The sequence below is a fragment of the Cyrtonyx montezumae genome, unplaced genomic scaffold, assembly GCF_038088225.1.
Source record: "Cyrtonyx montezumae isolate F1298 unplaced genomic scaffold, pur_monq_1.0 scaffold_17, whole genome shotgun sequence".
Taxonomy (NCBI): domain Eukaryota; kingdom Metazoa; phylum Chordata; class Aves; order Galliformes; family Odontophoridae; genus Cyrtonyx; species Cyrtonyx montezumae.
Window position 1 is genome coordinate 28,585,250 of NW_027071903.1, and position 14,139 is coordinate 28,599,388.

The 14,139-nt window shown below is 46.3% G+C and overlaps 1 protein-coding gene across 3 annotated transcripts; it reads right to left on the minus strand.

The window, feature by feature from the left end:
* Nucleotides 1-11,247, minus strand: FAH (fumarylacetoacetate hydrolase). Of its 3 annotated transcripts, XM_065733969.1 has the most exons (15): nucleotides 11,142-11,247; nucleotides 9,221-9,331; nucleotides 8,713-8,834; nucleotides 8,176-8,225; nucleotides 7,454-7,544; nucleotides 6,865-6,962; nucleotides 6,570-6,622; nucleotides 5,435-5,534; nucleotides 4,610-4,740; nucleotides 3,852-3,927; nucleotides 3,246-3,292; nucleotides 2,936-3,037; nucleotides 2,444-2,529; nucleotides 1,874-1,991; nucleotides 155-243 (listed from the first exon to the last, which is right to left on the minus strand). In XM_065733969.1, exons 1-14 carry the CDS (start codon nucleotides 11,220-11,222, stop codon nucleotides 1,877-1,879), a joined length of 1,263 nt encoding a protein of 420 aa, XP_065590041.1. In that variant the 5' UTR covers nucleotides 11,223-11,247; the 3' UTR covers nucleotides 155-243; nucleotides 1,874-1,876. The 3 variants fall into 3 exon arrangements, 2 of the variants coding, with proteins under 2 accessions (XP_065590042.1, XP_065590041.1); XM_065733970.1 differs by lacking the exon at nucleotides 2,444-2,529 and having other exon boundaries at nucleotides 1-243; XR_010622037.1 differs by lacking the exon at nucleotides 155-243 and having other exon boundaries at nucleotides 1,903-1,991; nucleotides 2,444-2,533.
* Nucleotides 11,248-14,139: the final 2,892 nt, after the last annotated feature.

Genomic DNA, 14,139 nt, shown 5'->3' on the forward strand with positions numbered 1-14,139 from the left:
AGATATTTATTGATCATTAAAAACAGCAAGATTCCAATCACTCATACAAAAATAATAAATCTGAGTTCAGTAGCACAGCTATTAGAAGTGGGGAAGAGGTCTTCCTTCTCCTTTCCCTCATCTTCTCTTACTCCTCCTCTTGGATGCCCCCTTTCCACAGTCATCACAGACCTGACACAGCTGGGAGGATTTTTCCTGAGCACTGTCCGAACCCCACGCGGTAGCCACTGCCTTGGCAGTAACCTGGGGGCAGAAAACAGGAGACAGGATGCACTGTGAGGACAGTGGGGTTTTACCATGAATGAGTAGAATTACCCTCGTGGATATTTGAGATGCATGTGCCCGTGCCCAGGCACGTCAAGATGTTGTGATGAGGACATCCTGTGGTGAGGATATTTCTATTACTTTTTAGATGCACAACAAAAGCATTTTAAAAGTTGGATCCCAACTCATGAGCGTGGTGATGCTTTGTGGTTTGGTCCCTCTTGTCAGACATCAAGAAAAGTCACAGAATCACAAAGGCTGGAGAAAATAGCTGAGATCATACAACCCACCCCCACCATGCCCACTGACCACATCCCTCAGTGCCCCATCCCCATGTTTCTTGAACACTTCCAGGGACAGTGACTCCATCACCTCCCTGGGCAGCTGTACCACTGCATCACCACCCCTTCAGGGAAGAAATATTTCCTAATAACCAACCTGAACTTCCCCTGGTGTAACTTATGGCCGTTCATCTTTTTACTTTTACCACTACAAGGAGAACTTGGGTCTGGTCTTCCTTCAGCAATGTCCCTCCTCACCGTGGGGTTGTGACCTGAGACATCTCCTGATTCACAAGCTGTTATATTTAAGACTGTGGGTAAAGTGGGTTAAGAGTAGCAGCAGTCTTGAAAACTGGCTGATAAATAAACATTTTGGAAATGCTTTTCTCCAGTTTCTACCACTTCTGTAGTAGATACAGCTCAGTAACAGACCTTTAGCTTTAACTGCATTAACTAGACCAGCCAGTTGTACCGTGCTAGCACATGCCACAGACCTATTACTGCTTTTCATTGCACCTTCCTGCAAGGCTTAGTGTTGCTAGCTGGATCATGGCTTGAGGCCATGAAAAGTTTAAATGAAGACAGTAAGGGGTGGGAAGGAAATGCTTTGCACTGCAGAAGGGAAACAGAACAGCCCATCCTCTCACAGACACCCGCAGCAGGGGAGATGCAGGCACATGCTAACACTCCTGTTGACAAATCCTGTCTATTCTTACTACCCCGTGGGCTGAATTAAGCAGGCAAAGACTTGGGAATACATAGACAGCATCACAGTTCGTGTCCTTCAACTTACTGCATAGACTCTAGGCTCTCACATTTTCTCTGGTCTAAATCACATCAGTAATTGTTTTCTCGTCCCTTTAGAGCCATGCATGGTGCTGGATGGGTCTCACAGTGGCAGCTGCTAATGCACAAATTCCCACCAGATATTCTCTAATAATTCAGCCAGACTTTTGAGTGAACTGTTCCACACGGCTGTTCTTGCCAAATGTTTGCTACCTCAAAGCCATCAAGAGGTTGACAAGATGAAAAGAAAGCAGAAATTGATTTGTTTTGCACTGGACTTGAGATTAAAGAAGAAGTAGGAGCGAGAGCAGGCTCACAAAACACCATGTTAGATTTTAATTCATAAAACCCTTCATTTCTCAAGGCTGCAATTAAAACCACAGCCCAGCGTGAGAGTTCTCAAGCACGGCCCTTTCAGAGGAATGGAAACAGCTGGGGCTGCATGCAGGCATGCACAGCACAGCCAGGCTCCTCAGTAGGCTGCCACCAAGCCCTGAAAACACCCCCTAGGTACAGCCTAAGAGCATTTCCTCAGCCATTACCTGTTATAATGATTTCATCTCCATCCTGCAGGAATTTACGAGACTGTCCATGGCCGAGAGGAATTTCTTTTGTCCCGTTCCAAGAAAGCTCCAGCATGGAGCCAAAGCTCTCAGGCTCCTGAAGCAAAAGTTATCAACAAATGAATGGTTCTTTAGTAGCAGTCCTACTGCTAAGCTACTTGCTGCTGGAAGTAGATTTGCACAGAATGTAGCTTTGCTGTTGATTTGATTCATTGGTAATACATTGGCTTATTGTCTTGCCTTTGCATTCCAATTCCTTGCCCGATGTAAGTTCACCTAGCATGTTTAAACAGTCCTAAACCCTTAAAAAGCTGCTTGAGGCAGCTACAGAAAGCATGGAAACAAATCTAGGTCACTCCTGAAAACCCATGTTTTCATGCAACCACATTGCACAGTTTTATTTATGTTCTGTTCTTCAGAAGAGCAAAGCTGGCAAAGGTTTGTAAACCACCAATGTCAGTTTGCAGTGCAGTGGATCTGGGGAAGCAGAAAGCATTTCACAAGTGCTCAGAATGGAAGGATGTGTATCTCTGCTTGGAGACTGCTTACCCTGAAGCTGTCTGACAGACAACATTTGGAGTGATTATATTTGATGTTTCAGCAAGAGCCAGTGCCTTACTCAGACATTGCAACCACTGTCTGTACAAGAGCAATAGCTTGTGAAGTTAGGTCTGTAGATGTAGCATTTTTAAACAACAAGTTATACCAGTGCCCTTTTTATACTATCCTCAAAAATAATTTAAAAAACAAGCTGACTTCCACAGAGCAAAAGTGGGTGCTTGTGCACAGAAACTTGCATCTGGAATACAGTTATTAATAGGGAAAGGAACACAGGAGAGAATAAAACAACAAAAACACCAAAGAAACCTCCCCAGCAATTAACCATAGAACTATGGAATCATTAAGGTTAAAAAGATCTAGCCCAACCCATCACCACCATACCCACTAACCCATGTCTCTCTAGTAACACCTCTCAGTATGGATTTGGGGCTACAAAAGCATTAGCCTGATGTGCCTCAAATCAAAGGTTGGAACACTCACAGGCCCACTGATGGTTCCTGATGCCAGGAGGTCTCCAGGCTGGAGGTTGCATCCATTGATTGAGTGATGTGCCAGCTGCTGCTTCATGGTCCAGTACATGTGCTATGGGAAGGAGGAGGAGGCTAAAGTGATGAAGGATAAACCTTTCTCACATGCCTATGCAGAAGGTATTGCATCGTAAGTTCTACGAACCTTACCCAAACCCGACCTGATCTTTAACCAATGCAAAAGTCGGTGTTTGAAGCTGCCAAAGAGAAGAACTGATGGCATCAGCAAGAGTTCAAGCAAATGAAAGAGGCCGAAGTCTTACCTTGAAATTAGATCTGCATATGGTAGTTGGTGTGCTCATTCCTTCTCCTGCAGAAAATAAAAAACAAGAAACAGGGAAACTACTCATTTGTGTTGGATGAATGGTGTTGGAGTCTTTTCATTTTATAGATGAATGACTCCTTTTATCACTACAATCCCCAGAAGCAGAACAACAATAACATTTCCCATTCTCTTAAGAATGTCAAAAAACAAGTGTGTGGATGGCAGCAGGATAACATCAAGCTACACAATTCTGATCATTTGCTCTGCTATATGGGCAGCAATATGAGCAACAACCAGACTTTCTGCTCAGAAAGGCCATCAGCTGGACTCTGTGCTGGGCTACATCTGGCAGTCATGGATTTCTGCTCCCTCCTTGCCCAGCTTTTGCCCACCCATGCAGGCAGCCCCCTCCTCATCGCAAACTGATCATCTGCAAGCCCCTGGTGGGCTGCATTCCCTCCTGCATGCATCACTGCATGGCCAATAGGGAGTGCAAAGAGCTTTGCAAGAAAGGAGCCAAGAGCGAATTGTCTCATGTACACGGGGGGCTCTCCAGCCCTTAATTGGTGATTTCAGCTTTATGACTCACTCAGCATTGCCATACCTTTTATTGCAACGAAGAGATTGATGTCAAAAGTGTAGGGTTCTTCATCTCGAAGGTAGGGCAGTGGCTTGGGATCCTAAAATCATATATGTGTCACAGATATCACACAGATGTGACAGTTCACACAAGTTAAAAAGAAAAATTCTGTGTGCCATCCCAGTGAGCTCTTGTTTATGCAGGCTGTGCTGCACACTCCATTTACTTTACCATTATTACTGTTCAGATTATTGCTTTTCTTGCTCTCACACGCATGCTTTTAAGGATCTTTCTGAGCAGATGTGATACCCCGCAGATTCAGATTCCCTCTTTTGCACTTGGGCTCCAAAAGCCCTTTCTATCACTTTGGCATGGATATTAATCCAAAACTGATTCAGTGCTAGCACACGTCTGCTCTGTGCCTGCACAGAGAAGACGGTAAATTCTCCATGAGAACTTCTTTATCTTTTTCCATTTTAATTATGATACTGCACAACACAGATGCTTGAACAAAGTGCTTTGGTATGAATCCCCTTCTCCTCCTGCTTTCTGGATGCTGAGTACTACCAAACACTACCTAGCATCTCAGTGAGCAGTTCGTTATCAAGAAACCTTTGGAGATGATATTTCTGCCCTGCTCAACAGGCAGGATGGCAGGCACCACATGGTTGTGCCTCATCTGCCAGCATTTGGATTCAAAAGGCTCAAGCTTTCTTCATGTCTTTGAAGCAGGATCACACTTACAAACTGTCTGAAGTTTCAAGCCTTTTTCTCTTGCTGACCTGAACAGGGTTTGGCAGCTGGAATGGCATGAGAGCTTCCATGGTGACGACCCAAGGGGAGATGGTTGTGCCAAAGCTCTTGCTCAGGAACGGCCCCAGAGGAACATATTCCCATTTCTGGATGTCACGGGCTAGGAAGGGAAAGTTGAAAGTAATGCCACTAAGCATACTGGGAACTGTGCAGCCTTCACACTAGTGGAAGATCTCTGCACAGCTACAGGCCTAGCTGTGTGAACTTGGAAACACTATCACTACCAATTTACAGCCATTGTGCCAAAATCCTGTTTTAATTCCATCCCTTTCACAAACCAAAGTTCTCAGACTGGCTAGATTAAGTAGTCAGGGATAATTAAAGCAAGCTGGGTCATCCTCAGATAACCATATTTTCCTCCTCAGTTCAGTTACACTATGACACCCTGCCAGGGGTCTGCACCAGATAGAGGGCTTGTTTCACCTCAATAACCACACCTTTGTCTGCTTAAATCTCTGCACAGAGGGATTTGTGATTGCCAAATTCTTTCCTTAATCCTGACACTGAAATCAATCCTCTGTTGAGATCACCATCCTTAGCACTGCTCGATCCCTGCTAGATGGATATTAGCTCTTTCATAAGTAAATCTATCTTCATTAGGCAGTAGTTACTGCTTCTGCTGATTGATCAAAGACGGGTTTAGAAAGAGCCTAAGAAATACAGGTAGTATTTCATTTTGATCCCTTTCAACCATACCCAGTGATTTCAAAGCCCATAAATGTGTTTTCAAAACATCACTCATCCATCTCTAGGGCACCCCACGACACTCTGACCCTGCCCACAGTGCTGGTTACCACTCCAGTCGTTCATAAGGACCATCCCAAAGATGTGCTCATGGGCTTTGCTGATCGGGATTGGCTCCCCATACTTGTTGCCAGGTCCTACAAAGAATGCCTGCAGTTGAAAATCAAAGTGTTGGTTAAGTTTCTGAAGGCAGAAATCTTTACCACACAGAGAGTTACATGTCAGAGCACCAGAGGTTGGCCAAGACACAATTTTTGCATTGTTTCCTGTACTAATTAGACATGAACAATGTCTACTCCATCTTTCTACCCATCCTTAAGACCATCAGCTTTGAAACTCCTAGAAGACTTGTGTTTCCAAGAGACAGTCATTAAGAAGGCCAGGACTATATCAAAACACAGGAGCAAAATTGGCCCATTCATTTGCAAATCAGATGCAAAATAAGTCAGTCCACTGACCACCAATACTTTCTATGGGTTGTTAAGACAAAAGAGAACTAAAGTCATTGCTTAGCTTGGTGGGAGACTACAGAGAGAGGAGATGGTAGGGAAATGTCCCCACTGATCATCTACCATGATCTAGCACCTCTGTTACTCCCATATAAAACAATACAGGTCATATAAATCACAACAAGGAACCCTAGAAAGCTTCTTCCTTTGGGACCAGACTAAGCCACAAGAAGATGCACTATCCAAGGATATTTCATTACAAAACCCACAGCATGGGTTTTCTCCTAGCCAGGATGAGCTGCTTGGGTTGCCCTTGCAGCAATTCCTTCTTCCCCTGCTCCTGCAAAGTCTGTCTGGGCCTCCAAAACCCCCACATCCAGCAAAGGATCCTGGGTGCAGCTCAATGGGAACTGCTGGCCACAGAGCAGGCTCTGGTGCCTGACACAGAGAACATGCCACATGTCTACTTCCAGGTTGTTCAGGTCTGGCCAGACAAGTTGTTTCCAGCTTGAAAGCTGCAGTAACAGAACAGTGAGGACAGCAGAGTGTTTTAGATCATCCAGAAGGGAAGATTTCCACCACAGAAATTTTCATTGCCTGCTCTGTGGAGTTATCAGAGGAAATGGATGAGTGAATCATGTAATACTCATTTTAAAAGAAGCTGAACCTACTTTTTTCTTCCCTCTTTTTAATGTTTCTCTGTTAAAGAGGAAGGGAAAAAAAAAGCCCTTCTTACCATTTCTAACTCGATATCCAGACGTTTGCAAGCACCAAACACTGGAGGTTTATCTGCAGGTATAAAATGAGCATTTTATGGGAGAGAAGCAGGCAGAGCAATGAAAATACCATGTGGAAGAAACAAGGCATCCAGTGCTGCCTGCTAAACACAAGATGGTTTTAGCTCTGGGCTTCCCCTTGCTTTCCACCCTGACCCCAGCCAAAGCACCACAGACCCTACGCTGCAATGTCCAGGAAAAATGGTAGTTAAAAAAGGAGTAAAGAGACACATTTAAAGCCTGCAATGGACTCACCATTATCAGGTCTCATTTGCCCTACAGGTCTCCGGATGGGCGTCCCAGACACTACGACAGAAGATGCCCGGCCGTGGTACCCAACAGGAAGGTGCAGCCTTGGGAAAGAGCATCACAGGGCACGGCTTAGATAAGGGAGCACATCCCCCAGAGCAGCTTCATGGGGCAGTGGCTGCATAGGGTGTGAGGTTAGAGTTCTACACAGGTAAGCAAAAACATTTACACCAACTTTGCTCTGAGATACAGACATGTAAAAACTACAGTTCTGCAGCCACGTAGCTGTGCTAGAGCACTCCAGTGCCACTGCTCTGCTTGATTCCTTGGAACTTAAACCCAGAACACAACTGGTAGAGCGCAGTTTCTTAGGTAAATCTGCCTTCGAACTAGAGGTTCATCGTGGTTGGTGCAGCTGCACCAGCACAGGTTGGGAAAATGGGGTCTGGGGCTCTTTTCTCCAGCTCTTGGCAGCACAGCTTCTCACCCATCCAGTGTGAACTTAAATGTTTTGCTGAAGGACTACCTCGACCTTTAAAAATGCATCTATATACCTACAGGTGAGCATGCCATACAGCCACCCTCGCAAACCCACCAGTTGGGCATCAGAGCATTCTCCTTCCCTCGGAACATGATCCCGACGTTGGTGGCGTGTTGTCGTGACGAGTAAAAGTCGGTGTAATCTCCTGCATGGACAAAAACCCATAGGATACGGAGCAAAGGTGGGAAAGCCCCTCGTGTGCTGCAGCTAAAGCTGACAAACAGTGGGGAGGGATTCAGGGAGGCAGAGGCACCCAGCATCATCTGGAGTTGTTGCTACGAGACCCCAGCGGAGCGGGCGGGGTGCTGCTGCCCTCTGCTGGGAGATGCTGCGTTGGAAGCTCAGCTGCAGCCAAACGAACGTTTAACGCTGTGCTTGGCTTTGGGTGCCATAATGTAAGAAGGATGTAAAATCGTCGCAGCATCCAAAGGAGGACAGCAAAGACGGGGAAGGGTTTAGAGAGCAAAGTGTACGAGGATCACAGTCATAAAGGCCCTTGGTGTTGTAAAGCTGATGACAAATATTTCACAGCACAGGACAACCCTGAATTAAATCACAATCAGGGATTTTCTGGCTGCTACTCAGCTTCCCCAGGCTTATATTCTTGCACTGCAGACAGCAGCTACCATTCATTGCATACAGCGAGCTACTTCTGGCTCCTACAAAGCCCACTCCCCATCACAGCTACGCTAAGTCTGAACAATCTGGAAATAAAGCAGCTCCGTTAGGCAAGAGCAAAGGGCAATGCTGAGCAGCCAGCAACCCACAAGGCTTACCAATGTGTGCTGGCAGGTGCATGCTAGCAGACGCCTGAGGTACAAATGCTCTGAAATAAAAGACAAAGACTTCAGCTCTCAGAATTGCTTGTGGCTTTCACCCTGAAGTGGTTTACAAGTACATAAGGGACTGAGCGTCTCTCTCAAGGAAGCTCCATCTTTATTTCATTTCACAAAGCCTTGCCACAAAGCCTTTCTAGTTGAAATAAAAACAGGGGTGCTGCTGGATAGGGGGAGGCACAGGCTGGAGGCTGTGGTTGGTGTGCGTGGAGCTCCAGGTGGGAGCTCCCATGGGCCTGGGAGCCCTGAGCTCCTGATCAGCTGTAGGTGTCCCAGTTCAGTGCAGTTGGGCCCAACGGCCTTGAAGGGTCCCTTCCAACTCAAATGGTTCTAAGGTTCTACTTGTAGGCAGTGACTTGATTCACCAGAGACACAGCAAGGAGCAAGAAGCTGTCAGTGAAGCTGTCGCTAAGCCCAAATGGCAGTGGGATCCCATTCAAGGTGGCAGGCGGCTCCTTTAGGCCTGGGCTGCCTCACCGTTTCCGCAGGCCCGCGTTGTCCCGCAGCGTTGGCTCGGTGGCTGACAGCAGTGACTGCAGCAGGGCCCGGGCTTCCCTCCAGGCTGTGGGGCCGAGCCCCATGAAGGCATTGAGAGTGGGCTGGCAGGCAATAGATAAGAGACTGAGTTTCGCTTCACAAAAAACAACATTTCTGTTCCTACTTCAGATCCAAATCCAAAGTTTCATGAGGAAAGCTGCTAGCTCTGCACTAAGTCGATGGAAAACGCTTTAAAGTAATTGGAAATGCTTTGCTCATTCTGGATGTTTCACTTCTCCATGCCATCCAAAACTTGGGTAGCATTACTTCACTGTGTTTTGCTTCGCAATTACACCAGGACAAAACTGGACCAACAGAGAGCTTCAGTGCTGAATAGAGATCAGCATTTCCAGTTTGCTGTCTACATGGTGTTGCTCATTGCTAACAACTCACATGCATGTACCTAAGAGCACAGAGAAATTCAAACTATAGACTCAGAGAGAAATACCTGGTCAAAGACATGCTGGTGTTTGGAAAGAGCCGGTCCATTAAACAGATGCTTGATGACACTGAGATCCAAAATTTGGTCTCCAATTGCTACCCCAATCCTGTGCCGAGGCTGCAAAGCAGTGAGAGTGAGGGGAAGAAAAGAAGAGTTTATGTTTGAACCCAAAAATCCTCCAAAGAGCACATGGGGGGAGGCAGCAAGCACAGGGAGCTGATTCCATGAGGACAGGGCCTAAAGTCAGAGCAATTTGTGAACGCAGGAACCCTGATGCAAACCCTGACTGTGGGGAGAGCTTCCCTCCATGCATAGGAGAGCACCACAGGAGGGATGCCTGGCAGATGACAAAGCCTCCATTCATTTGCTGTGGTCCTGAAGGGCCTGTGGTGCTGGTGCTCAGAGCAGCACAGACCATCACTGCAGCTCCAGCACTGTGGGATGAGGGTTTCAGAAACACTGCCACATCCAAAGAAATTTCAATTATTTGTGCCTTTAAGCAAATAGAGAAACTGGTTATGCTCATTAGGAAAACTAGCTTAACAAAAATGGGGAAAATATCGATGAAAATCCATGCTATTAAACCCATTTTTTTACCTTGAGTTTCCAAACAACTTATCTATTTTTTTTAATCTTTACTTTCTAAGCAAGATTCCAAACACGATAAGTATATTTATTCAGCAAACATTCCTGCAGAGCACTCTAAAGGTCACTTCAGGTTAATTTCTAACTGGGGTACATGGCATCAACCACCATGGCTTGAAATCATGGGGACACAGTGCCATTTTTAAAACATTATACACCCCAGATAATTTCCATAAATTCAATTCTTGCCCGTCTTTTAATAAGATCTTGGCAAAAATGTTTTCTTCAGTGAATAGTCTGAAGGTGGAAGCATAATCCAGACATGTTAGATAACGTGTGCATCAAGGAAAAGATTGAACCAACCATCTCATTTTTATCTGTGGAAAGTGTGAAATCAGAAAACACAATCTTTGGGTTTAAATTCTTTTTTAAACGTGTACCGATAAGTGGAGACAGCAGCAACCAGGAGATAATCATGAAGTTTCAGTGCACAGTCCTCCAGTCCCTCCTTCCCAGGTCTCTCTTCTTTCCAGGGCTCATTACAGCTGTTCTGAGGCATTGGGCAGCTGCAGGTTTGAGGTCAGCAGTTGCCTAACTGTGCTCAGCACTAGGAACTGGGAGTTTTCAGCTTGGAAAAGGCTGAGCCACATTTCCTTACATGATGACAAAGCTCGAGCCTTTGGGCACAGCTTCGGTTTGGGCACATTTAACCCTTTGCTGCAACGCTGTGCCCAACAAACCATAACAGGGCAGCAGCAGAACAGAAGTGACACATGCACTTTTTGCTCTGCTTTAATTCTCCCATCCCCATCCCACCCAACTGGGGGGAGCAGGCTGCTAAAGGCCAGAACACAGCACGGCAAATGTAGCATTGCAGGAGATAATTCACCTTTCCTTTTTATCAGCTCACATCGTGCAAAAGGGACTGGATGCTACAGTGAGCAGCACATTGGAAACAGACACTGAATTTGGCTGACTGCACCCAGTCACAAAGAAAGGGAGGAACTGAGTTCAAAAAAGGCATCAGTGCAAACTGTAACGTCAAAGGATCAAAGAAATTTAACAGAAAAGTCCAAACCAGGCAAAAAAAGAGGAAGATGCAGCAGCCAAAGTGCTCCACAGAAGTATTAATGCTTTCCAGTTCTTCAGTAGAGTTTTAAGGAGGCCGACATCAGAAGCCCTACCTGCAGCAAAAAGACAACACGGGCTGCTGCTCTGCTGCCTGATCAGCAACCTGTGTCAGCTGGAAGGGCTTTCCCGATCCCACGTCGCTGGGAATTCCTCCTGTTCACGTGCTCTGCACATTTCCAACAGCCCGAGGACAACGCGTGCTGTTACTCACCTCCTCCCTTGTGGAGAAAACCCCGTAGGGAAGATTTTGGAGAGGAAAATCTGAGTCCTTGTCCACGTGGATGAAAGACATGCCGAAAAACCCCGACCTCCAGGGCCACCGCGTTCCTGCCTCGAAGGAAGAGCCCCTCCAGATGTCGTAACGGGGAGCACAGCAGCACCAAACCCCACCCTCCATCCGCAGCCCCAAACCAATCGCAGCCCTGCCCGCAGCCCACCCCTCATCCCGCAGGCAGCAGCCGCGGTTAATCAGTGCCAGAGGTTTGCCTGAGTCAGCAGCTAACTGCTCCCGGTCAGGAACGGGGCTCATCCTGATAACCCCTGACGTGAAACCAGGGCCATCTTCCACCAGCTCCATCCTTGCAGGTGGGGAAATCCAAGCAGACAGCCCCAGCTGGTGCGGTGAGACCAGAGATGCCGTCCATTTACTCGACAGCAAGGTGGGTGAAGTGGTGCCCCCATGCAGTTATCCTGGCAGCAGCTGAGCAACACTGAGAACGTGCTCAGCTGACACCTCCAGCTGCACTTCACCTTCTTTTTAAGCTTTATGATACTGCATCCAAGGTCTGTTTCCACCAGACAGTTCCAATAGCTTTAAAACAGCTATGTACAAACAACAGAAAAAACAACAGAAAAAGGGTAGGGAAACGTGGCATCCCCATGTGTAGGACACCCACGTTTGGGAAAACCAGAAACCTATGAGGGAATACTTGTGAAACCGAAACCAAACAGCACAGGTCACACCTTTTCAATAAGAGTGGTTGGACAGCGTGTGAGTGCCAAGGCAACTTACAACAACTTATTTCCTGCTCAATTATTATTTTTTGGGGGCTGAGACAACTCATTAGAAGAAACAGAGCAAGCAGGAGAGGAAGAGATTCAGCCAAAGATGACAACAGTAGTGATGAGAGCCCATCTGTGACAGCTCTTCCCTAGCAGCAGAGCCAGCTCACACGGTGCCATCTGGAAGGAGCTCTTGTTTAAAACAATACAATGCCCAGCACCAACTCCTGCAGAACTGCCTGTAAGCCAACTCAGTGTAGCTCAGGTGCAGCTCTGTTCCAATGAGCACTGAAAACATTTAACAGCATGGAGTTCCCCATCAGGTTACAGGAATGGTGTGTGTAAGCTGCTTACTCCAAGAAGAAAACGATCTTGAAAGTGTGCATCGAATACTCAGTGCACATCTTGAAAAAAGCAGATTTACGCAAGGGTTCTGCGGTGTTGTGAATGTGCTGGTACTAATTAAAATGTTCATCTGCCAACCTAGTGCTGATGACAGAATATGAAAAGCATCACTGGTTATCCAGATCGAGAAGCAGATCAACCACTGTGATAACACGAAGCCAAAGCAAACAGAGACTGGAAATCCACCTTTCCAAGTTCTTATATCAGTACCATATTATCTTTCAATATTCTTCACTCAGAGCAATCTGCACAAACCAGGCCACAAAAAAATTAGGTTATTTTGAGAATGATAAGTGTAGAAACAGAATTACCCAACAGTGACCTGCCTGTCACTACTGCCATCACACGGCCAGTCCAGTTTCCTCTTGGCGCAGTCACATTTCCTACCATATAATCAAGGGCCAGCAGTTATTGCTTCATAACAGGCAGCAGTAAAGGGATTACGTGAATTCCAAAGGCAGCTGCTTCTCTGCCCTTCCTTCTTCCAGGCTCTCTGATAGCAGAACTTACTAAACAATTGCTTCTCCCCATTGCAAAATCTACAGCGTCTCTTCCCTGCTTAGCACAGAAGGATCACTGCCTGAGGAAAGGCAGGTTTTGTTTGTTTGTTTTTTTTTTGGGGGGGTACAGGGAGAGGAAAGGATACTTTTAGAAAGAGACCAGAAATAGTAAAGAGGAAGAAGTTAAAAGGGAGAAGGGAAGAATTAGAGAAGAGTAAAGCAGTAGCTAAGAAAAAAGCAAACAGCTCTGAAAGAAGATGCTGCTGCTCTTCCATTCTGAGCACTATGCAGGAGGAAGTTCAGCAAATGCTCTGAGGAAATGCAAGATCTTTGACCCATAGGTGTAAACTGCTACTGAAACTTGGAGACACTCATCCCCTCCCTTTGCTACAAAACCCATGTGCTTCATTAACTGTGAGAAAGCCACTTCTGTGAGCACAAGGTACTTCATTTATTACTGGGTCTTGCAAATTACTCTCCACAGCTATCTGATAGAGAAAGCTCCTTTGCTGTGTAGTGTTTACGTGCTAAATGTAGCACTTTATCTACTAATTACCAGCCATAGATTTTAAAGAGCAGTCAGAATTTTAAAGGATGCAGCCAGCTTTGATTAAAAATTCAACATTTTAAATAAAGCCATGCAATCTCATTCATTTCACAAATGCTCAAAGGCAGCAGCAACTCAGCAAGTGCAATTTCAGCCAGGGATCAGTACCACCTGGAGAGGAATCAGTCCCACATCAGTGTACTGTTAAGCCCAGTGATAAGCAGCTCTGCCTGAATTTATCATGCTCCAACACAAACTGCTCCACCTTTACATCACGTGGATGACCGGGGTGGTACAACAGCGAGAAACACTCTGGTCTGACAAAACACACCATCTCAATTAGAGATGATCACTGAACGCTCTTACAAGGTGGTAAGAGTTCCCCGTACCCCCAGAAGAGGATTACTTACAAACCCACAGATCTGCTGACGCACACGGACGGTGGTTGTGGCAGCATTCCAAGTCGGAGCCTGTGGATGTCAAACCTGAGAACATCTCACTGGAGAAGCTGCCTCAGGAAACATTCTTCTGACTTCAAGGAAGTTTGTGCAGTGCTCTGTCACAGACAGCGGATCACAAACACCAGAGCAGTACTTTATAGGACCAGAGTGCCACGTGCACGGCCCCAGAACCTAACCACCAATAAAGCTGGAGACACTGCTTTTACCTGTGGGCACATCGTCACAGATAACCCTGCTCCTGCACAAAACATAAGATCAGACAGCAGCTGGCAGCAGGATGCGTACAACTGGGGC